General features: G+C 51.4%; 10 protein-coding genes across 10 annotated transcripts; 7 read left to right on the top strand and 3 right to left on the bottom strand.

Annotated features, from left to right (window-relative positions):
- Positions 1-537: 537 nt before the first annotated feature.
- On the top strand, positions 538-2,962 carry EJ05DRAFT_441853 (beta-xylosidase; the record flags this gene model as incomplete). The annotated part of the gene is made up of 3 exons (XM_033742007.1): positions 538-649; positions 698-1,324; positions 1,377-2,962. 3 exons carry the CDS (start codon positions 538-540, stop codon positions 2,960-2,962), a joined length of 2,325 nt encoding a protein of 774 aa, XP_033598623.1.
- Positions 2,963-3,954: 992 nt separating this feature from the next.
- EJ05DRAFT_478192 (kinase-like protein) lies at positions 3,955-5,914 on the top strand. The gene has a single exon (XM_033744407.1). The coding sequence runs from the start codon at positions 4,287-4,289 to the stop codon at positions 5,850-5,852; it is 1,566 nt and encodes a 521-aa protein (XP_033598622.1). The 5' UTR covers positions 3,955-4,286; the 3' UTR covers positions 5,853-5,914.
- A 204-nt stretch (positions 5,915-6,118) lies between these two features.
- Positions 6,119-8,888, top strand: EJ05DRAFT_92287 (uncharacterized protein). The gene is made up of 2 exons (XM_033750058.1): positions 6,119-7,303; positions 7,353-8,888. The coding sequence occupies exons 1-2, from the start codon at positions 6,585-6,587 to the stop codon at positions 8,776-8,778; spliced, it is 2,145 nt and encodes a 714-aa protein (XP_033598621.1). The 5' UTR covers positions 6,119-6,584; the 3' UTR covers positions 8,779-8,888.
- A 254-nt stretch (positions 8,889-9,142) lies between these two features.
- EJ05DRAFT_487967 (mitochondrial carrier) lies at positions 9,143-10,330 on the top strand (the record flags this gene model as incomplete). Its single annotated transcript, XM_033745656.1, has 4 exons — positions 9,143-9,290; positions 9,441-9,588; positions 9,635-9,723; positions 9,774-10,330. 4 exons carry the CDS (start codon positions 9,143-9,145, stop codon positions 10,328-10,330), a joined length of 942 nt encoding a protein of 313 aa, XP_033598620.1.
- Positions 10,331-10,710: 380 nt separating this feature from the next.
- EJ05DRAFT_487966 (uncharacterized protein) lies at positions 10,711-12,727 on the top strand (the record flags this gene model as incomplete). The annotated part of the gene is made up of 2 exons (XM_033745655.1): positions 10,711-10,860; positions 10,961-12,727. 2 exons carry the CDS (start codon positions 10,711-10,713, stop codon positions 12,725-12,727), a joined length of 1,917 nt encoding a protein of 638 aa, XP_033598619.1.
- A 178-nt stretch (positions 12,728-12,905) lies between these two features.
- On the bottom strand, positions 12,906-14,472 carry EJ05DRAFT_478189 (Brix-domain-containing protein). The gene has a single exon (XM_033744406.1). It carries the CDS (start codon positions 14,237-14,239, stop codon positions 12,983-12,985), a length of 1,257 nt encoding a protein of 418 aa, XP_033598618.1. The 5' UTR covers positions 14,240-14,472; the 3' UTR covers positions 12,906-12,982.
- Positions 14,473-14,844: 372 nt separating this feature from the next.
- Positions 14,845-16,903, top strand: EJ05DRAFT_441711 (glycyl-tRNA synthetase; the record flags this gene model as incomplete). Its single annotated transcript, XM_033742001.1, has 3 exons — positions 14,845-15,336; positions 15,381-16,469; positions 16,520-16,903. The coding sequence occupies 3 exons, from the start codon at positions 14,845-14,847 to the stop codon at positions 16,901-16,903; spliced, it is 1,965 nt and encodes a 654-aa protein (XP_033598617.1).
- Positions 16,904-17,887: 984 nt separating this feature from the next.
- On the top strand, positions 17,888-19,050 carry EJ05DRAFT_539953 (uncharacterized protein; the record flags this gene model as incomplete). Its single annotated transcript, XM_033749566.1, has 2 exons — positions 17,888-17,998; positions 18,052-19,050. The coding sequence occupies 2 exons, from the start codon at positions 17,888-17,890 to the stop codon at positions 19,048-19,050; spliced, it is 1,110 nt and encodes a 369-aa protein (XP_033598616.1).
- Positions 19,051-19,170: 120 nt separating this feature from the next.
- EJ05DRAFT_92200 (S-adenosyl-L-methionine-dependent methyltransferase) lies at positions 19,171-21,192 on the bottom strand. Its single transcript, XM_033750057.1, has one exon. The coding sequence runs from the start codon at positions 20,740-20,742 to the stop codon at positions 19,456-19,458; it is 1,287 nt and encodes a 428-aa protein (XP_033598615.1). The 5' UTR covers positions 20,743-21,192; the 3' UTR covers positions 19,171-19,455.
- Positions 21,193-22,107: 915 nt separating this feature from the next.
- Positions 22,108-23,445, bottom strand: EJ05DRAFT_487961 (uncharacterized protein; the record flags this gene model as incomplete). Its single annotated transcript, XM_033745654.1, has 2 exons — positions 22,108-23,339; positions 23,388-23,445. The coding sequence occupies 2 exons, from the start codon at positions 23,443-23,445 to the stop codon at positions 22,108-22,110; spliced, it is 1,290 nt and encodes a 429-aa protein (XP_033598614.1).
- Positions 23,446-23,461: the final 16 nt, after the last annotated feature.

Genomic DNA, 23,461 nt, shown 5'->3' with positions numbered 1-23,461 from the left:
ACATATATGACCGAAGTAAGACTCTCAAACCCCAGTAACACCTGCCTATTCTGCGCATACACTGCTTAGACACAATCAATCGAAGTGGCTGTATCATCTAAACCACACTCCCAGAATCATAGTAGAATTACCTAATGTCAACAAGCGGCGACACCGCTTCCAGTGGCGATGGGCTGAATATAGCCTAAATACCTGCTGTGCAGTCGGTAAGTTCTCCGCATCCCGCAGATCTTCGGCGCGTAGCCGTTGTCGAGTTGCGGGAGGGCAGGGTGTGACGAGCCAATCATATCTCATCTGTGTTTCATTTAACACTTTGGACTACGTACAGCGTCATGAGTGTTATAGTGGAGACCATATTTGGAGGTCGGATGATCTGGTGAATATTGATTGAGTGAGGGAGCCAAGGTGGAGGGATGGAAGAGGAGGGATACTAGGGGGTTGAGTCTATAAGGCCGGAGAAGATTCCCCTGAGATGAAGAGAGAGTTTTGCTTGATACCCTTATGCAGAACTTACCATTTGGTCTCCCTCGTGTCACTATGTATCCATACGCCCTCTTGGCTCTGTTCCTCACCGGTATCGCCAACGCTGCATTTCCAGATTGTGCAAAGGGTCCACTAGCTAACAACACAATATGCGATGCCTCTGCTGGTCAGTCACTTCCCTGATGACTGGCACTGCCACTAACGACCCTAACAGATACAAGAACAAGAGCTCTATCTCTCATATCCCTAATGTCCATCAATGAGAAGATAGACCAGACCGGCAACACAGCCCTGGGCCTCTCGCGCCTAGGCCTACCAAAGTATCAATGGTGGAACGAGGCCCTGCACGGCGTTGCAAAGTCGCTCGGTGTGAAATTCAATACCGCAGGAGAGTTCAGCCACGCGACATCGTTCCCGCAGCCGATCTTGATCGGCGCCGCGTTTGATGATGCACTCATCAAAGCCGTTGCAACAGTCGTGAGTACGGAGGCTCGCGCGTTCAGTAATGCGAATCTGGCGGGACTGGACTACTGGACACCGAATATCAATCCCTTCAAGGACCCAAGATGGGGCAGAGGTCAGGAGACGCCCGGGGAGGATCCGTTCCATCTGAGCTCCTACGTCAAGAACCTGATCGCGGGCTTGCAAGGGGATGGAGAATACAGGAAGGTTGTGGCGACGTGTAAGCATTGGGCTGGGTATGATCTTGAGGACTGGGCTGGGAATTCGAGAAAGGGGTTCGATGCGGTGATCGGCATGCAGGATCTGAGTGAGTATTACTCGCCGCCATTCCAGACCTGTGCGAGGGACGAAGATGTGGGGAGTGTGATGTGTTCGTACAGTGAGTCCCTAAGGAGACAAGAAGATGAAGCTTTGGATACTGACAGGAGTAGATGCCGTCAACGGCGTCCCGACATGCGCGGATCCGTACATCCTCCAGACAATCCTGCGCGACCACTGGAACTGGACGTCCGAGGACAACCTAGTTGTAAGCGACTGCGACGCCGTCTTAAACGTCTTCTCCCCGCACAACTACACGTCCACCCTTGAAGAAGCCGTCGCCTCATCCCTCCTCGCCGGCACCGACATAAACTGCGGCTCATCCTACCAACGCTACCTCCTCTCCGCCCACACGCAAGGCCTCTACAACGAGTCCGCCCTCGACAAAGCTCTCGTCCGCGCCTACTCCACCCTCATCCGCCTCGGCTACTTCGACCCCCCAGCCGCACAACCCTACCGCAACCTCGCCTGGAGCGACGTCAACACCCCAGCCGCACAGAACCTCGCATACACCGCCGCCGTCAAAGGCATCACCCTTCTCAAGAACGACAACCGCATCCTCCCCCTGACCCTGACCCCCAATACCTCCATCGCCCTGATCGGAAACTGGGCCAACGCCACCACCCAAATGCAAGGAAACTACTACGGCGTCGCACCATACCTCACCTCCCCCCTCGCCGCAGCGCAAGCTCTCGGCATCTCCATCAAGTACGCACAAGGCCCAACGGCAAGCGATCCCGCAACAGGCACATGGCCCGACATCTGGGCGGCAGCTGACGCGGCCTCCGTCCTCATCGTCGTAGCCGGCATCGACAACAGCAACGAAGCAGAATCGCGGGACCGCGACGTCATAACCTGGGGCGCGGGCCAAACCAGCGTCATCAAGCGACTTGCCGGCTACGGCAAGCCGATGGTAGTGGTGCAGATGGGCGGCGGCCAGGTGGACTCCTCGTTTATCCGCGACGACGAGCGGATTGGTGCGCTGTTGTGGGCTGGGTACCCGGGGCAGGATGGGGGGAGGGCGGTGATGGATGTGCTGACGGGGAAGGCGGCGCCGGCGGGAAGACTGCCGGTTACGCAGTATCCGGGGGGCTATGTGGACGAAGTTAAGATGACGGATATGAGGCTGAGACCCGGGGAGGGGAGTCCGGGGAGGACGTACAGGTGGTATGAGGGGGAGGCGGTGTATCCTTTTGGATCGGGACTGCATTATACGACGTTTGATGTGAGTGTCGAGGAAGGAGAGCAGGCTCTGAGCTTTGATATTGCCGAATTGGTGGATGGGTGTACGGAGAAGCATCTCGATCTGTGTCCATTGGCCAGCGTGCCGGTCGCGGTCACAAATAGTGGAAAGGAGGTGACGTCGGACTTCGTCGTGCTGGGCTTCGGTGTAGGAAGCAATGGACCTGCGCCTTATCCGAAGAAGAGCTTGATTGCATACGAGAGGTTGCTGGGAATCGCACCAGGCAAGACGAAGACGGCGCACCTGAATTTGACGCTGAATAGTCTTAGTCGGGTTCTTGAGAATGGTGACAGGGTGTTGTTTCCAGGGACATATCAGTTACAAGTCGACAACCAGCCGCTGACGACGCTGAAGTTGACATTGACTGGCAGTGAGCTTTTGTTGGACGCATGGCCTCAACCGCCAGCGAGTGCGGTCACGCGACAGCACGATGACTTCTTGTCTTCAGGTGCCTGAAGGATGGAGGGATCGGGATGCAGGTATATGCATACAGGTCAATCAAACATTGTTTTCTGCTCAAATCACAGGTAATGCGTGCACATGTCGTGTTAGGTCATTGAATTGCATTGATATTGCGTACATATGGCCCATGCGGAACGAACTTGCTCAAAGGCCAAACTTCTTGGATATCCGAAGAAGAAGCCGGTTTTAGAGGGTTCATAACTCAAGTTACGCCGAAAGGAGCTCGATGACTTTTTGTCAGACCGCAGAGAAACATTGCCTACAAGATTCCCACCATTCACCATGAGTTTGCATCCGAAGCACCTAACCAGACGCCAGCCAATTGAAAAAAGTCATCGTCAAGCCATCGTGTGGCCGACGCTGAAGTCGTCGCATGATCATTGTCGGGAAAATAGTGTAGTGAGGTTGTGTCGCGTCGTCAGAGGTGCGGTGTTGCAACAGGCGTTGCGCGGAGTTTGCAGGGGATGTAACCGGTCATCGGATCGAGAGCTCTCGAGTCGTTTACTTGCTACGAGGTTGTGAGATGGTGCATCGGCGACATTAATTGGTGATTACTTACGATCTGGCTCTCGTCTTTCTTCTCTTACGCTTAAGACGTCGAACGCGCTTCTTTCTCCACTTGGCTCTCATCTTCGATAACTAGACAAACTGAAGAGCATGTTAGCTGTCAATTGTAGAGAGCGAGTACGTAATCTCGGATATATGGTAGCAGGGCAGTCAAGCATTATCTCATGATTATGAGATACGTCTGAGTGAAGGGTGCGGGCAGTGATGGGAACTTACGTCGTTATTGAGGATGAGTTGCTGTTGGTGCAAAGAAGAATGAGAGATGTGATGTAGATAGGCGTTTTGTGTGCGGAGGTGTTTAGCGAGACGCGGCTAGTCTCTATTAGGTAAAGCGGATCTGAAATTTCGCACGTGATCTACACTGACATCCAAAGCTTGGAAGCCTTAAATAATGAACATGATATATACACCGCTCAATAGAACTTTTTTTTCCGTCAATCCGAGATATCATCTACGCTAGGCCAGACACTCCATCGAGGATGGGTATAGTAGCTTACCTTCGGGTAAATGGTATCGACTGGACAAGTTATGTCCAACAATTGTTTAGCTAAACACATTAGCAGACTTCTACTCTGACGTTAACTCTACGATTCCCATACACTCAAACGATCGCTTCTATCTGGGAAGGGATCGCTCGTCCTGTCGTCGCTCATGGGACGATGCGCGTATCTCTAATAAGCACTTGTGCGTTCATTGCGTCGTGTTCGATGATTCTGAAACAGCGCCGATCCCGCTTGTGTATGTTGAAGATATGTCGACAAATGGAACAACACTAGTCACCCATGTCACATCTGGTTGCCCAGACGTACCGCGTAAAGTCCATCTGCACCGACAAGCAGTACAGTCGGTACTCCTTTGTCATGGAGATGAACTTGATCTAGCAGGAGCAGTCAAATTGACATTCATGGAAGCAAACCCAAGTAAGTCACATCACTTCGACCGTGTGCGAGAAAAGGAGCATAAGCTACTCCAAAACCACTATACTATCTCCACCCGTAAGCTTGGTGCAGGGGGCCAAGGCAGTGTTTACATGGCACTTGAGCGGACTTCTGGCCAGCAACTTGCTTGCAAGACAATCAACTTGCAGGCATCAAGTCGCGAGAGCGCATCACAGTCTGCAAGCAGAGCTCGCAAAACCTTCCGTGAGCTGGACATACTCAAACAGCTGAGTCACCAGAACGTCATCACGATCGAGAAAGTATTCTGGACGACCAACACCATATATCTATTTCAAGAGCTTGTCGCAGGTGGCGACCTGTTTTCGTACATCGAGTTCAAGGATGGTACCCTCGCAGATGGTGAGGCATGTACGTTCGTCTACCAAATCCTAAAAGGGGTTGAGTATCTTCACGGATTAGGTGTTGTCCATCGTGACCTCAAGCCGGACAATATACTTGTGACCTCGTTAGGAGATGGCGCTCGTATCATCATCACCGATTTTGGGAGTGCCAGGTACTCTCCTCCGTCTACGAGCCACAATCATCCAAAAACAAACAGGACTAAGCTTCGTATGACGTCTTTGGCGGGGACCACGGAATTCTGCGCTCCAGAAATCTACTCTAAGAATCCTGCCGTCACAGATGCAGGTTATACCGCAAAGGTGGACATGTGGAGTATCGGGTGCATATGTGCTACTCTGCTCTCTGGAGACATAATTTTCGCTGATCGTTCGCATCCTGACTTTCAAAGGAATCCAAAGGATCATGTCATCACTCTTTCTGCTCGTTGCAATCTCGAAGTTCTTGATTATGGAGCAAACTGGTCGTGCATAAACAAGCGTCCGAAAGACCTCATCCGCAAACTGCTCACTCTAAGCGAAGATAGCCGACTAACAGCCACAGAAGCGCTTGCTCATCCCTGGTTCACCAACAAAAGTTATGCCACTGAGTTACAAGCAGTGTACGATCGCGTAGTAGCTTCATGGAAGCCTCGACGCAAGGTATTTCGACTCGTTGAACGCCTTCAAGGTGCAGAGGATGATCTCACTTCATTCAAGTCGCCATTCTTCCAGCAAAAGGCTGCGCCTGGAAATCCAAACTCGCAAAGAAATCTATCGACCATCCCGGAGGTTCCTGAACAAGAGGAATGGAGGCAAAATCAACCCAAAGACTTTGAATCACGATTTAAACAGTTAGGAGCTGAGGATATACGCGGAGCAAGACATGGACAGGCTGTTAAGTCAACTGCTGTGAATGCTATAAGAAGACGGAGAACCTCGCTGTATGACGAGGGAATCACAGACCTGGATATTCAGGATGCGTCTGCTGCTGGTGATTGTATGGCACGACTCAACTCAAAGAAGGCTAGGTATCGCTGATGTGTAGCACTAACACGCCGAGATGATGTCTTGTGGAAAGCCTGTCTTTACAAAGGATAGCAGATTTGCGCAGAGCATACCCAATAAATTCAAAGATTCGCAGACAATTATCTTACAAATGCATATAAAGTTTAATATGATTTGGTTTTGTCGCGTGTCCGACCGCGGCCCTTAGCTTGATGTTCAGGGCGATATTTCGCTTTCAAAGCTGTGATTCGTCAGCTCACGAAAGCCCGTGGCCAAAGCGACTTCTCACTCACTGAGCAGCTTCACCTTCAATATCATCTTGCATCTGACTATAGGCGCGGCGCACCTGAGATTACAGTCGCTCAGCTCTTCAATTTCAAATTTATCGAATTACATCTCTGAAAGCGGCAATCAATTTCGACCATCCATTCACTGTTTCGATTGGTGCTAAGCGTTCAAAGGTTCAGCTTTGGTACTATGGACACAATATCCTATACAGACCTCGAACAGGTATCTACAACACAGTACGAGCTAGATACTACTTCCTGGGAGCTCGACTTCGGCGATCTTCTCACAACTGAGTGCCTCACCATCTTCGAAGATGCTCCCGCGCAGACTGCTGTGGCACAAACAGCAGACAGTGATGTGTTGATGCAAGGTGGGACTGACTGGGCTCCCTTGTCTGTCGATGTCAGTGCCCAACAGAGTAAGAATACTCCTGCCTTGCTCACAGTATGTATATAGCCACGGAGTTCGAGCTTTTCCATGGGCCGTGACAAACAGATCGACGCGCTCGTACAACTGGGGAATTTGCAGTACGGCTCTTCTTTCGAAAGCGACGTAATGTGCGATATAGAAAGTGGACCATGCTCCGCGACTATATTTCCATTGCACGGCTTCAGCACATCGAATGTCTACCCAAAGAGTCTACCACAGAGCAGCACATACACAACTATGCCAAGCACCTCGGCGTATCAGAAGCCGTCCAGATCAATCGCGTCAATGATCAACCGCAAGCAAAAGCGACCTAGAGCAAATTTCTCACTTAAATCTGTTGGAGTGCTCCAGAGCTGGCTTGATACACATCATGATGCTCCATATCCTACGGCTGATGAAAAATTGGAGCTTTCGGCGCAATCAGGTCTCTCGATAAAACAGATACAGACATGGTTTACTAACGCCCGACGAAGAAAGCTTAGTACAATGGAGCGATGGCTTTCATCTTCTGAAGAAGGAGCTTCGGAGGATGATATTCAGCATGCTGCCCAACACTCGCACAACCCCGGGTCTTACAGTAGATGCGAGGGCGTAGACAGCCATGAAATCATAGATATGACTGGAACTATATGGGATACATCGATCATAAAGCTTCCAGAACATCATGATGAACTTGGGGAGCTTGCAGATCTTGGCCATATGTGCTCGGAATTCTGGCCGTGTTCGCGCCGTTTCGACACGCAGGCTGATCTCGAAGTGCACGTAAAGTATCCACCCCAGCTCCTTTTCAATTCTTTGCCTGATCCCTATATACAGGGAGCACCTCCAAGATAGGAATATCGCTGCTAAACCTATGGAAGGCATACACGCGCCGACGACTCCGGATCCAACGTTTTCTCTCAACCCGGTAGGGCTGCATCAGGTTGATGTTGTCACGCATTCAGACTCCGAGACGACCTCACAATATTCGACGTGTTTCAACAGGTTACATGAATTCGATAAGCTTAGCCCGACCGTCTTTGGCTCATTTCGATCTGCGCACTCTTACTCCAGTAAAGGCTCGGCTTTCTCCCAAGGGGGCGATACTCTCTTTCTAGAGCGCCCGAAACGGGGAAGAAGACGAAAGTATGCCCAGTCTAGCTCGATATCCATGATACGTCAGCACCCTCTCGCCCCTATGAAGACAAACGAAGCTGTGTTTTATTGCACCTTCTGTGGTAAAGTACTCAATGCCAAGACATGGAAAAGACATGAGGAGACAAATCATCTGCCAATGCGTCAATACACATGCATGGCCCATGGCTTTCGAGTATTGTGCAAGACTGGCTATGGCCATCAGTGCGTATTCTGTGGTTTGAAAGATCCAGATGATTCTCATGCGGAGAACTGTCACCGTATATCCGAGTGCCTTGATCCCAAGAGTGGAGACAGGACCTTTCTTAGAAAAGACCATCTCGCTCAGCATCTCAAGAGCTTCCATATGGTCACCATGACAGATGACCTGGCGTGTCAATGGCAGAGCCAGGTAGACTACTCCAGACACCGTTGGCGCTGCGGGTTCTGTTCCGAGACTCTCGATACTTGGAAGGCACGAGCAAGGCATTTGTCAAAGCATTTCCGAGCAGGCCTTACCATGGATGATTGGGACCCGCAATGCGAGCCTGGCCCTGAGCTCACAGAGAATCGTGACCTCAGCATACAAACCAATTCAGTGTCCACAAAGAAACAACACCATGAAGATCTAATGACGAGCGGTAGCCTTATTGCTACGCTTCATAACACGAACTTAGATGCACCTATCGCTCTTCGAAGCGTGCCTGTCGAGCACTTTACTTGCAAGTCCGTGAGGATCGGCTCATGGTCTCGACGAGGGCGTAGGTCGACAGACTTGATTGTTTTCTACTCTTCAGAAGACGCGGGTCTATACTATTACATGATGGAGCAGGCAGTAGGATATAGGATCGAAGTCCCCTTCAGTACAATCGAGACCATCGACCTCCACATGGCGTCGCCAGACTGTGGCTCTCAATTTGAAGGGCTGGTCATCTCATTGAAAGAGCCACCAAGATTCTCCATTGCGCATCCTGAGGTTGGGCAATTTGTCCCATCCAAGGACTTTACAGGCTTACAGCAAGCTTCGACTTCATTGAAACATTTTCTTTCAGGCAATCATCGTGTTCTAGTCTCGCAGCTGGCGAAGCTAATGTCACTCAAGGCGTTCCGATGCAGGTCGAGTTGCTAAGGGAAATGGGAGGTCAGCAGTACAACTTTGATCAATGAATGCGACGATGATGAATAGAAGCATCGACATGTTTACTGCAGTGCAGATCTTCCACCTGGCATGGATCCTCGCCTCGCTCTGACATCTATAAGGTTGTGTCATCGGGAAGTCTAAACCGCAATTGGTTAGTCCGTCGCGGCACCAAGGGTTCGGCTTCCGGTGGTCCTCGCGTGCCCAGCCTCACCACCGCTTGTAGCTCTCACAAGTGTCCCGCATCTCATCCATTTCATACATCATATTCATGACCTCCAACGACACCATTTTATGGCCAACAAGGTAGCGTCGGCCTCCGCAGCATGACCATCGGCAGCATTCAGCTTCCGATATGCCTCGAGTCGTTCCTCCCATCGATGGGAGAACGTCCAGCAGCAACCTTCCCCCCTCCATCATAGAGTCCACTGCGGGCTTCTCAGCAGGCGTCGTTGCAACGTTGGCAGTACACCCGTTTGATATCCTGAAGACCAGGCTACAATGTACGTTGGGTTCCCTACTCAGATGGCTTCGAATGCGTGGATTTCTAGTTCTTTTACGCCGCCCTATCCCCCCGCTCCCTACACCGCATGTTGGGACAACTCGCGGACGAAGTGCAGCAAACATAATGAGCTTGAGCTAATGCCATATAGTGGAAATTGATCGTAAGAGTAAGCCTGGGGACTCGTTGCGGGTACTACGCCAAATTGTTCGCGATGAGGGAAACTTCAAGGCTTTGTACAGAGGGCTCATGCCAAACATGATTGGCAACTCAGTGAGCTGGGCTCTATACTTCCTCTGGTCGGTACGTCCATGCCATGGATATTACAAAGGCTTACGATACCAGGTATCGTAATTTGAAAGATATCATGCAATCATATCGCGGAGGAGAGCGGCTTCATTCTATGGATTACTTCGTTGCATCTGGGACCTCAGGTGAGATGGCTTGCATTCCAGACTGCGATCTCAAACTGATGGGCCTACAGGTATACTGACGGCCGTATGTACGAATCCAATATGGGTCATCAAGACACGGATGATCTCCACAGGAGCAAATGCTCCAGGTGCTTATAAAAGCATTTCCGATGGCATTCGAAGGCTGTACAAGTCCGAGGGCATACCTGGATTTTGGAGAGGCCTACTTCCTTCCTTGTTTGGTGTCTCACATGGGGCCATCCAATTTGTGGCGTACGAACAACTCAAAAACCGTCGGTCCGAGTACAAAGGGAGCGGCGTTGAGCTGAGCAATTGGGACTACCTGACGCTCAGTGGAATGTCCAAGATATTTGCAGGCAGTGTTACCTATCCCTACCAAGTCGTGCGATCACGCCTCCAGATCTACAATGCCAGAGAGCTGTACAGCGGTGCCACAGACGTTGTAGTACAGGTCTGGAGGAAGGAAGGTGTCATGGGTTTCTACAAAGGCATCATCCCGAACATCGTCAGGGTACTGCCGTCGACATGCGTCACCTTCCTGGTTTACGAGAACACAAAATACTACTTGCCGAAGTTCTGGCAAGATGATGTGACGCTCGATGACTGAGTGTAAATCTTCCGAATGCGATATGACCGCAGGAACGCTGAAAAGGAGTCAAGCTTGGTGTGAGAATTTTCCGTGAGAAATTAGCTGGAGCTGACCACGTAATGAAATACCCCTGCATGAACAACGTCTGTCATTGGGCTGAATATGATTAGGGCCGATGAATAAAACACCTATAGATTTTTTTCATTCGTCAATGTCATACAACGGCGTCTTGGACCTGAGCGATCTGTATTTAGGACTAGAGGAATGTGATATTGTGATCGCGGCTAGACTAGGCCTGCATCTTCAGCCTTACAGTCAGCCTCACTGTTGCCGTCATTGTACCTATCCATACTGAACTGCTAGCTACCATTCACTGATGGAAATTCACCATAGGCACCATGGCTCACCGCAACTCCCAGAATTCACTGGCGGATAGTGCTCTTCACTGTCTGAGGCATGCTCGTTTGACCGACACACTTACCACGTTCACCTGGTGCAGAGCTTCACTTTGCTCATTTCAAGAGCAGAGGAAGGCAACTATCGACATCGTGATCTTACCATGCGCAATCGATTAAGCACACAAATCGACAAATATCGAAATTAATGAGGTCTCATTTCCTCAATCGCAGTATTACCCGTAATACGTAGCGCATCGTCATTTACTTCAGTAATCTGAGGAGGACTGAAAAGCCGCAGGCCCCCGCGCGGAATCGAAGAAGCTCAAACGACTTCGGCACGGCTACGACACCCCCTGAAAGCAACTCATACGAAGAAAAAGCGTGTAAGAAGATCCCCGACGCCAAAAGCATCGAGATGCCGCAGGGATTCGAGAATGTCCGACGTGCGGACCGCATTAGCTCTGCAGCCACCCCCAAAGTCCGTCAAATGAACAAAGTCACCAAACAAAGACCATCCAGTCACATTCGAATTGTTCACGCTGTGAAAGAACCCGCTGCACGATCTCCTGCTTCCGCACCTACCTCTGCATCATCGCTCCTGGAACCTCGCAGAGCAAATCGCAACTCCACAAATACTACCGACAGAGAGGCCAACCTGTCTCCATTTCTACCACTGGACTGGGACTACCGTCGTGTGCATAGCATTATGCCGGGACATTTCAAGACGGAGAGCAACGCTCTACCGAACGCTGCGAGGAAAGAAACGGATTCTCAGACCCAATGTCACGCACGCGAAGACAGCTATGGCTGGATCCTCAAAGCACAGGAGGTTGTCTTACCACCAAGACAGTCTTCCAAGAACTGGCGGAGCGAAGACAGCGACTCCAGTACATTAAGCTCCCGCTCTACCAATCGAAGCAGCAGCCGCAACCTCAACCGCGTCACTGCAAATCGCCATTCGAACCGCAACTGGCAAGTCTTCAGCAACAGTAGCACACCTACCCTCTATTCGAGCGCTACTTTTGTCGAGAGCGACAGTGATAGCGACAGCAGCAACTACAGCCCCTACTCCAGCTCCAGCTCAATCTCCACACCGACTCACTCTCCACCAGCTACTCGCCCCCGTCCTGCCACTGCAACCTTTGTCGACAGCGACAGCGAGAGCGAAGACCCAAGCCCAACACCTAAACCCACCCGCAAACATCTCTCTCTCGCCTATCTCGCTCCTGCAATCACTCCTTCAGCGCCCGCAGTCACTCAATTCACGCCCACCCCTTCTCCCCCTCTCTCCCCAACCATTTCCCCAACCCTCTCCCCCACCCTCTCTTCCTTCGACGCCTCCCTCCGCCCCGGCCACATCACCCGCCTCGTCTTCTGGTACCTCTACTACGACCTCATCGAACCCCCCGCCTCCCCCACATCCTGGTACGCCAAAATCCCCGCCTGGGAACTCCAAGGCTGGATCGCCCTCGGCCGCGCCTTCACCTCAAACCCAGACCTGCCCTTCCCCTCCACCCTCTCCACCATCATCCAAGCCCTCCGCCTCGACGCCGCAGAGCTCAAATACCTCATCATCCGCCTCGCGGACAAGACCTCCATGCGCACCACCGAAACAAAGGAACTCGTCGATCTGGGCCGCGCCCAGGGCTTGTCGAGCCGTGCCGTTGCAATGGGCATTCGCGAGAAGTTTGTCAAGGATAGGCGGTTGTTGGAGGCGCTGTTTGTTAAGGGTCAGGGCGCCGGCGAGTTGTGGGGGTATATGCAGTTTGTGCTGTTGAGGCGGGTGGCTGATTATTTGGATTATGTTATCTTGCCGCATGTTGGAGGTGGGGCTACTGCTGCTGCTAAGGGTGGTGCTGCTAAGGGGGATGGGCGGGCGAGGGAGGGCGTGTTGAAGAGTTATTGGCGGTTGATGGGCGTCAGGAAGGTTCCTGCGGAGTGGTATGAGGGTGATGGGGAGGAGGGGGACGGGGAGCGGGAGATGGGGGATTGGGAGACGGTGAATAGCTTCTTTTGAGTTTAGCGAGTTTGGGGGATTTGAGCTTCTAGGATGGGGTGGTGAGCGTGTGTGATGGTTTTTTTCTGACATTTATTTTGTTTTATTTTGGGGGGTTGGGCGAGGCGGAGAGCGTTATACCAGGCATACTAGGCGTTTGATGTATTTCTTATACGTCGTCACATTAATCTAATGTATCATTTGAAAACTGAAGATTTTCTATCAAGAAGTGCCACCACGAACATATCATAAATAGAACACCTAAATACGTTCCATCTACAACTGGAAGCGCGTCCTCGCCTTGTCCTGCTTACCCTTCCACTGCCACTCCTGCCCGCTCTTCCTCTGTATGCCTCTATCCACCCGTCTCAGCTTCAGGGTGAACCTGGGCCCTAGCTCCTGCAATCCAGCTTTGATATCCTCGACCCCCTTCATCACCTTCCCATCCGTCCCCACAATACTCTTCTCCGTCGCCCGCTTATCCCTGAAAACATAGCGATGCCGTCGAACAAAGATATAATCACGCTGATTATGCAGCGTCACCACCTGACGGCCCTCAAACTCAGGCTGGGGCGGAAACATAGTGCGAAAGAGATGCGCCGTCAGCAAGCCGAGCGGCGTGCGGAAGTTATTCAGGATGAGTTCCGGGTAGTGGTTTGTTGGTTTGCCGTGGCCGGGCAACTTCTTGCCTTCGACCCAGTTGCTGATGCTGAAGTGGAACATGGGGCCGTGGGGCAGGTGAACAATGTCGAGGCCACACGGCTTCTTCTGGTCTTCGTTCAGCACGATGACGGCCGTGTAGCCGCGGTTGGAGGCGAATTTGGAGATCTCGCGCACGCTGTACTTGTGTCCGAAGCGGTGCTCTGAGCGGCGGATGTAGGAGCTTGCGGGGAAGAAGTTTGTGAGCATTTGGGCTTCGGTGTGGAGAGTGCTGTTTAGGGAGGTTGTGATGAGGATCTTGGGGTCGACTGGGGGCAGAAAGAGGGTTGGGAATTTGGCTTGGAGGAATTCGGGGGTGAGGTCCATGTTTGTTGCTGTTGAGGCGGCGGATGGGGAGGGGGCTCGTTTGGGGGCGTCGGGTGTGGGTTTGTGTTTGGACTTTTTGGATGTTGTGTCTGAGCTGGAATCGTTACCGTCAGAGTCGGAGCCGCTGTCGGAGTCGAGCATGCTGTCTAGATCGTCGGCTTCGCTGTCGTCGCCTTCTGCGTCTTCGGCGTCGATGTTGCTGTCGCCGTTCTGCTCCTCGTCTGTCTTTTGCTTCTTCAATTTGTCCACGTCGACACTCCATCCTAGTGCGTCGCCCTCGTCACCGAATGCGGCGTCCCATACTCTCTTCTGGTCGATAGTGACGGGTACATGGGTGGCTACTCGTTTCTCACGAAGCTCTGGATTCTTCGCCTCTTCTCTCTTCCTTCTCATGCGCTCATCACGCTTTGCGCTCTCTCGTGCCTTCTTCTCTTTCAGATTGATCTCTGCACGTTTTGTCTTATTCCTGATCTGATAGCCGCGGCTGGCTCCAGTACCGAAGCCCATATCTGCAGAATTGACAGCACGTGTGCTGCGTGACGAGACTGAATGGTGGGCCTGGATTGCAGTGCTGTTGTCGCAGCTTCGTCGTAAATCGCACGGTCTAGATGAAAAGCTTGTTTTCCAGAGGAGCCACAACGAGGTCAAGTATGCGGAGTCGAATCAAGGTTTCTCACGAATTGACCACGCTGCCTCGCATCAAAGGTAGTAGGACAAGTTGTCACTTTCTGAGAACGACTCTTTGCGACGAGGCCAAGAAGCAGATGCACAAAAAAATGTCGGCGGTCGGCGTTTAAGTGGGGAGAACTCTTGGCATTTCGAAGCTCTCCAAGGGTCTGAAAGTGTTGATGGAGTCATAATTCTGGACGTCTACGATTCGCATCTTCGCCTTCTCCGTTGACTTCATACACTGTACACCTTTTCTCAAACAAGTCTTCCTGTCACTCATTCGCATGCGCTTGCTGCTCCGACCTACGCGCCTATTGAGCCGATTCAATTCCTTTTCAGAAGCTCCACCAAACCCCTCTATACGAGCACATCACCTCCGTAGCTTTACTACAACATTAGTCGCGCAAAAGTCCAGTATCAACAGTAAACCCAAGCCTGTCGATATGGAGACCACAACCAAAACCGGTCAGCCGTTTGACCGGGCTCACATGGAGCAACTCATGAAGCGCCGGCTTTTCTACACACCCTCCTTTGAGATCTACGGCGGTGTCAAGGGCCTGTACGACTATGGTCCGCCTGGGTGCGCGCTGCAAGCAAACATTGTCGAGCAATGGCGGAAACACTTCGTATTGGAAGAAGACATGTTGGAAGTGGACTGTACCATGTTGACACCGCACGAAGTTCTGAAAACGAGCGGGCACGTAGACAAATTCGCGGATTGGATGTGCAAAGACCCGAAGACTGGCGATATCTTCCGGGCAGACCACTTGGTTGAGGAGGTGCTGCAAGCTCGACTGAAAGGTGACAAGCTAGCTCGTGGGGAGAATGTTGAAGCGGAAAAGGAGGACCCTAAGAAGAAAAAGAAGAAGGCGAAGGTTGAGAACGTCAAACTGGAAGATTCGGTCGTGACGGAGTATGAGGAAATCCTTGCTAAGGTAAGGGGAAAGAATAGCTCTCCATTCGACGCTAATGATTGCAGATCGACAACTACAATGGCGAGGAACTTGGTGGTTTGATGACAAAGTACAACATAAAGAATCCTGTCACTGGCGGCGATCTAGAACTTCCCGTGGCATTCAATCTCATGTTCCAGACGTCCATCGGTCCAAGCAGCAACGCGCCCGGCTTCCTCAGACCCGAGACCGCCCAGGGTCAATTCCTGACTTTCCACAAACTGCTCGAGTTCAACAACACATCTATGCCCTTTGCTTCGGCTTCTATTGGCAAATCGTTCCGAAATGAAATCTCCCCTAGATCTGGTCTTTTGCGAGTAAGAGAATTCCTAATGGCGGAAATCGAGCATTTCGTGGACCCCGAGGGTGGGAAGAAGCACCCTCGCTTTGAAGAAGTGAAAGACGTAGAGCTCGAGCTTCTCAACCGTGAGACACAACTGGCTGGTAAGACCAAGGTGGAGACTACTCCTATCGGTAAGGCCGTTTCATCTGGTCTGGTCGACAATGAGACGCTTGGGTACTTCCTGGCCCGGATACAGCAGTTCTTGCTTAAGATTGGCGTGGACAAGAAGAAAATACGTTTCAGACAGCATATGGCCAACGAGATGGCCCATTATGCTGCCGACTGTTGGGATGCAGAACTCCTTACTAGCTACGGGTGGATTGAGTGTGTTGGCTGCGCCGACCGCAGTGCTTATGATCTCTCTGTCCATGCTAAGAAGACTGGCGCACCTTTGATAGTCCGTGAGACAAGAAAAGAGCCGTTGTCAATAGAAGAGTATCAGATCGACCTGGACAAGAAGAAATTCGGTCCCACATTCAAAAAAGACGGCAAAGCTGTCGAGAGTGCGATCGAAGCACTGACCCAGGATATGCGAGAGAAACTATCTCTCGACCTAAAGAACGACGGCAAGATCATCGTTGATGTAGCTGGTGTTGGCGATGGCAAGGTCGAGATCCCTAAGGAGCTCATCACCATCGAGAAGCGTACGAGAGTCGAGCACATTCGCGAGTTCGTTCCTAACGTCATCGAGCCATCGTTTGGTATTGGCCGAATCTTCTACGCGCTCATTGAGCATCTCTTCTGGACACGTCCCGATGATGTAGATCGAGGTGTAAGTTTACTTGGGCGATTGACGCAGTAATATCCACTAAACAATCATAGGTTATTTCGTTTCCGCCAGCAGTTGCTCCCACAAAAGTCCTGCTAGTGCCTCTTAGCACCAACGCAGACTTCCGTCCCCTAGTGCAACAAATGGGCCGCAAGCTCCGCGCATTAGGGATCTCCAATCGTGTGGACGATTCTTCAGCGAGTATTGGCAAGCGTTATGCCCGAAACGACGAGCTCGGCACACCGTTTGGCATTACTGTCGACTTCCAGTCCATCAAGGACAACACATTCACACTACGCGACCGTGACACGACGAAACAAGTTCGTGCCAGCGACGATGAGGTCTGCAAGGCTGTGGTTAATATGGTGAATGGTACCGAGACATGGGACGATGTCGTGAAGCGGCTTCCGATCTTTGACGGCCAGGAGATAGAGTAGAACAGAAAGCATGAGATATGTAGACTGCTGACCTCAGGACCGATATATGAAGGGATGTAAAATCTTTCAAATCGAGATCTGCAAGTGTAGTGTTCGAGCGTCGTGTAGGTCGTACCTTTGGACGTCCTTTGAATCTATACTAAGCGATCGAATCCTTGTGCTACGCGCAGTTCCCTATGACGATTCAGAGCAAGGGTGGTATACAACAGAGCGAACACACGTTGTCTGAAGAATGTGAAACAGATTATTGAGTCGCCAGTAAATACCGGAATCGATCCCCGGCGAGAAATCATTCTTGAACTCGCTTGCACCTAATTGCGTACACACAACTGAAGTGAAAGCGATGACCGATAACATACCATCAGCTCTTTCAGGGCAACTCGCAACTTAGAGATACTAAGAGATATCGACGATGTCACAATATATAGGCGCCCCCAGTCTGCTGAAGTTGGAAAAGTGAACCTGCGTAGCCAGTTTCATACCGATAGGCTACTCGCAGTATTTGCTTACACAAGAACAGAAGCAGTGCGGTGGCTGTTCGGTGAACGAACATGCCAGGTCCGTGCCCAAGTGTTGACAGGTTTAAGTCATCTTGAGCAATCTCAGCTTAATAAGGGATTATACTCGAGTAAGGTAGGTACTACGTTACGATAGGTAGAGTGAATCTCGCTTGTACTGGTAGTGGTTGTCATTTGCAAGTTCAAGTTCTCATGTCCATCACATAACGTCTTCGACTTCTAAACCCGACTGTGATCGAATTGTCCTCATCACATCGACCACTTCTAACAGAGCCTCAATCTAGAAGCCCAAGAAGACCGTCGAGATCTCGTTGGCTGCTCTACAATACCAAGGTAGCCTCTTAAAGCAAACTTTGTGTTCTCACGGCCTCACCAAATCCTACTAACGACTTAAAAAACTCTCTCGTGTTCAACTCACTACTACAGGGAGTCAAAGGCAGCTCAGCATACCGAGCTGCAAGGCAAGATGAAAGCATCCGCTGCTAGAGGCAGCACGAGAATGGGTGCTCCGAGTAGACGTGGACCTTTCTTCATGGATTCTGACGACAATGAGGACGATGGCACGAATGATTGTGAGGTGAGTAAACCTCTCAAGTCTCTGCATTTTATTTATCCATCTGAACAAACTAGGATTACACTATGCCGCAAGCCCCAAGCTTCACACGCGAAGTTGCACCCATGGAAGATCCCCTCGCGGCACGAATCGCCTTTATGCTCAGCCAGGACAGCACGCCGTTGATTGACGATCTTGTCAAGCTCTATGTCTCGCTAGGCAGCGTCATTTCTAGGAAAGAAGATGCAAGTTTCATTGCTGAATTCGAGGCGGAACTTCAGGGTAATTCGAAACGTGACTTTCGCATACCAACCAGAGTTATGACAAACCAAATCAACAACGTCCTGAACGAGGTCTCTCCAGCTGTGGGAGAAGGGTTGACAGACGACTTTAACATGCTTTCGATGCATGAAAGTGCGGAAAAGCTCCTTAGAAAAGCACGAATGAGAATGAGTATGTTGGAAGATGCTGAGAAGAGGTTACAGAAGCAAGTCGAGAATATGGCGCTGGAGCAAGAAGTCTTCAGAAACGAGAAAAGATCATTTGAGCAGGAAAAGCTGGCATTCGAACAGCAGCCCAAACAGTCCGACTTCAACCAGGCCGGACCCAGCACAACAGCCACGAGATCAGACGCCGAACCCATTGTCTTCAGTTACGACTTTGAGGAAGAAGATTGCCTACCCTTCGAAGCTTACGTCGACATCAAGTCAGACAGCGTCAGAGAAGCCCTCTCCGCTGCGCTGATAAAATGGCGCAGTCATCGAAACGGCGGCGTCAAGATGATGAAGCAGATTGCGGCAGATCGGGATCCAGAATGCGTGTGGACACAGATGAGCGGCGCCAGAAAGGCTGGCGACTGGGCAAAGGGACTCGAAAATGCTTGTCTTCAGTGCGAAAAGCTGAGCCGGCTTTGCGTTGTCGGCAACAAAGGTACGCTCAAGCTGCTGCCGTTGCATGAGGATGTGAGGACCACAGACGATCCTGGCGAGATTGAGTTCTGGAAACGCAAGAGTATACTGATGAAAGCTGCCAACTGCGGATCGAATAAGAAACGGAAGATCTCTGCGGCGTACTAACTTGTTGATCAATCATGGCAAAAAGACAGACACTATCCACTCTAATGCTGAATATGTCGCGGAAGAAGAGTCAACAAAGAATTCAGCTTTTATCTTATATGAATGGAGAGGAAGGGTGAGAAAGGACAAAGACGTCGCATTATATCAGGTGGTCACGTGGCAGCGCGTTCTTTGCGCATTCACACTTCTTCAGCTCCGAGACGACTCATTTTCTATATTGATTTCTGCTTTCCGTCATCATACGTGTTCGCTCATTCGGGGTATCTATGCAATGTTAACATACACGAATACTAACACAGCCTTGCCTCCAAGTCCAGTCAGGTCACCGATCGATTTAATACCAACAAAGGTCAAAATTCAGATCCAGGTTGAGCTCCGAGAAACACGCATTTTGCAGACAATCGATCACTTATCATCGTTCAACGGCTTCCTGGCTCTCACAAATCGAAAACTTGTCTCCAGCTGATCATGGACACCGGTCAATAACTCCTGCACAACGTCCCCACAACGCTCCTGCACTTCCTCCTTGGTGAAGCCAGCATGTTTTGTCATACTTCTCAGCGCCGTTGCCTCGATGCTTTCCACCAAGCTGACCAGGTGCATCTTACCGAGAGTGTGATTCTCGTCATCGCCTGGCCAAGCTCCCAGTGGAATGTCAATGGCGATCATTTCATATTCCTCGAAGCCCGCTGCCTCGAAGAACTCTCGCTGGAGATGTGTTGTTGTAACCGGATAACCCGACTTTGATGCTACAGCATGGAAGTTGATGAAGACTTCACGCATCACGGAGTCTGGCTGCGCTATGTGGTATTGGAAATCGACGACCTCGAGCCAGCCGCCCGGGACGAGGTTTGCATAACATTCTCTGTAGACTCCTGTCCAATATGCGAAGGCACCTTTCATACCACGGATATGTATGAAGTCGAATGGCTCGCTAAAGTTCCAGCCTAGGTTCACGGAACCTCTCCGAGAAGGGGGATTATAGCTTCTACGCCAGCTTTCCCTCCGGCTGCTCCTGTTCGACTGCACAGAATTCGCTCTGCCCTTGCCACCTTCCTGCGTATTAAGGCCTGTGACAGACTTGGCGACATGTTCATCTTCAATGCCTTCTTCGACGGTTACTTCGACATGTTCCACTGGGCCCCACATGTCAAGATCGGCAATCTCCCATGTCACTTCAGGCAGCTCGACATCATGCATCCCTTGCTCATCAAGCCTCTGCTTAGCATCTTCCTCTGCAGCTTCCACGTCCCAGACGGCGAGATCAACTGCGACAACCTCGGCTCCAGGGTATTCGAGAGCTATTGCCACGGCCCAGTCTCCGGATCCGGATCCAACGTCCAGTATACGCTCGATTGTCGAGGGTAAAGGGGCAGTCGTCAATTGACCCCCAAGAGCGTTCAAAAACACTCGGTGGAGGATGGACAGACGGGTCTGTTCTTGTGAATCGCATGGCATGAAGAATGTGTCATTCGGATACGCTCGTCCATTCTCGTTGACGACACTGAGGTCTTCGGAGCGCAAGGAACGAGTGGACTCAGGGCTGGACCGTTGTGATCCTCCCGATATGTTGTGACGTGAGGAAGATCCCTCTTCCATCATCCGAGCTGTACGTTTCGACATGACGCCTTGTGAATCTGCACCTACGCCCTGAACGAAATCCAGGCATACGGCAGTGAGACAAATTCGCATAGTCTCAGAGACCTCTGCCGGCTCTGTTGTGAGGGACCCACAGATCAGAAATTTCCGCAGTTCTAGATTGGCACGCCATATGGAAGCCTCGGCGGCCCAGCACTATGGGAGGACGCAAGGTGATAGAGATTAGTGGTACAAAGGGTCGTACCATGACTCCAACTTCACGGTCAACGGCTCCCGCGAACATGGAGCTGGAGACGGTTCAGAACTACAGGCCGCTCCTATTGCCTACATGCAGCTAGGATGTAGGCTGCCCCTCCCTTTGAGCAGATACGACCGCATGACCACGTCAACCCAGCATCGTATTACGTCCTAGACACTTCTGCCAGCCTCGCGTTCTGCTGTCGGTCCGTCGAATTATTGCCCACGAAGCCACGAGCTGCGGAGTACACTTATCAGCGGCCCTGCAGTGCGACGCCGCGCACGCTTTCAGCATCCCTGATATGATGAGTCTTCTCATTAGGGCGGCTTTCCATTTGCTTGAAGCGGAATAGCTTAACGTGGTAACTATGCTCCCTTGCCGGACCACCACGATGCAGACATGCTCACGATAGCCAGCCAGCTTCAATGCAAAAGTATTGTGAATTGTGTAAGGACATGGAAGAGGTCCACATCATACCGCTTGACAGGCAGCGCACCTGCCGAATTGAGACTTAGCCGCAGGAGTCTAGCCTGCATCGTGGGATCCATCCCGTTCCCAGCCGCCGGCTCGGGCGACCCGTTATTATTCTCCGTATTCCCGGCTCTCTGGTTGCGGGATATCCATTGTTGGTCTTGATTTGCTAAGGGTTCGTTCTCTCGTTGAGTATGTCGATTTATTCAGCAGAAACCATGAATTAATGAAGACCTACTCCGTAATTACTGACAACGCTGAGCCACTCTGTTCCACTGATGGCTGGAACCTCATATGCAGAAGACTTCCTGGCTATCATCCGGTAACCCGGACTCTGTATTGGTGAATGCTTGGATGTACTAATGATAACTGCCTACCTTCAGGGAGTGAACTTTATTTAGACGGCTGATGACTTTCTTGGACGAGTGCACTTCACTAGCACATTTCTGCATGTGGGTTGACGAAAGAGACCGCCTGCATCTGCATCATGAAGACATCAAAATTGGCTTGTATGGCCTGATTCGCTGCGGTCTACCCGTCGAGCAAGCTCATCATGAGATATATTGCCGAGGTCTTTTCTGGACTCCTGTCCTTCTTTTGGATTGCGTCAAACAGGTCTGCTAAACGCTACAGATCGCACTTGCTAACCTATAACATGCAATCTTGTTCTCACTCCAATGCATGTAAGATCATACTCTTCCAATGCGTACCAACGACTCACGAATCTCGTATCCGATCAAGTTCCTGTATCAGACTCCACGCTTACGCTTCTGTGGATTTGTGACTTCTGTCATGATCCAGTACCCAATGTTCTTCGCATCCTCAGTACTCCTCTTCTCTGGTGACAGCGGGAGCAGATACATCTGGCTCGCGATGTACACGAGACAGAGTCGTCTCTCGGCCTGGCAGCTCTTACAGCTGTACCCGTAACTGCCGTCAAACCAACCGCCTGCGTCACGGTACAGCGTCGACCAGACGCAGCGACTCCCGTCCCCTCCGGATAGCTCCCGCAGATCGTCGGTGCACACCAGGTCTTCCCATTTTCGACCCGCGCTATCAATTGCCGCGGACACGGCTCTCGACACCGTGGTGGCCGTTGTGTGAACAGGCGGTCCGTCGTCGGGGAATGAGAAGTCGACTTGAAGGGCACCGGAATCATGGACTTGCACCATCTGGCTTTCGAAGGTGATCTGATTATATCCCAGCGATGCCCCGGGAGGAGCTGGCGACTGGGTTGTGAAGTAGTTGATTGGGGAGTCCGACTGTCTTGCACTTGAGTTTGTCGAGCGATGAACATCTAACGTGTTGCATCCAACTCTTGGCCTTGTGCGTGCGAGCATGGCTTCATTCGCCGCGAATTCCTTGTTCAGACTTCGCTCCATGGCCCGGACGGCGCGTTCACGGGCGTTGATCTCCCTCTCGGCCTTCTCGAGTCTCGCCTCCTTCGCCGCTCTCCCATCCGCTCTTTTGTTCTCTCTCTCATCACAGGCCGCCTCCCGCTTCCGCAGCGCCCTGTTCTTCTCCCGATACTCCTTTCTCCTTTCCATGATGTCTGTCCGCTCATGGTTGTGTCTCTTCATTCTCGAGTCAAGCATGGCCTGCTTGGCCTCGAAATCCTCCCATTCACCGCGCTCCCGGATGAGCTCGAATTTAAGGACTTTCAGGTCCTTGTATGCGGCGTCGATGAAGGCCTTCTTTGCTTTCATCGCGGCAGGCTTGACTCCGCAGGTCTCACACCGTTGGGAGTGGTCGTCGGTGGCGTTGGGGGTGACGGGGAGGCTGTCACCCCTTTCCGTGAAGGCGTCGAGGCGCTCTCCTACGTTGCGTGCATGCAAGGTTAGTCGACTCAAATGGTCTGATAGCTGTCGGTTGTTGGGCTGCGACTGACGTGCTGCGGCGACTTGCTCGGCGCTGTACTTTCTCTGGTTCTCGTACTCGTCACCGCTGGAACTGTGCGACGACGACGGTGTGGATTTTCGAGCTGTCGAGTCAGTATACAGTCCGGAAGGGCTTATCAGAGGTCACGTACTTGTTTCGTTCCACATCCTTGCACCATAGTCTTCTGGTGAGAGCCTCGTTGCGTCCATGACGGATGACTTGTCC

The sequence above is a fragment of the Pseudovirgaria hyperparasitica genome, assembly GCF_010093815.1.
Source record: "Pseudovirgaria hyperparasitica strain CBS 121739 unplaced genomic scaffold EJ05scaffold_12, whole genome shotgun sequence".
In the NCBI taxonomy this organism is placed as follows: Eukaryota; Fungi; Ascomycota; class Dothideomycetes; order Acrospermales; family Acrospermaceae; genus Pseudovirgaria; species Pseudovirgaria hyperparasitica.
This window is presented reverse-complemented; position numbering and strand designations above follow the sequence as displayed.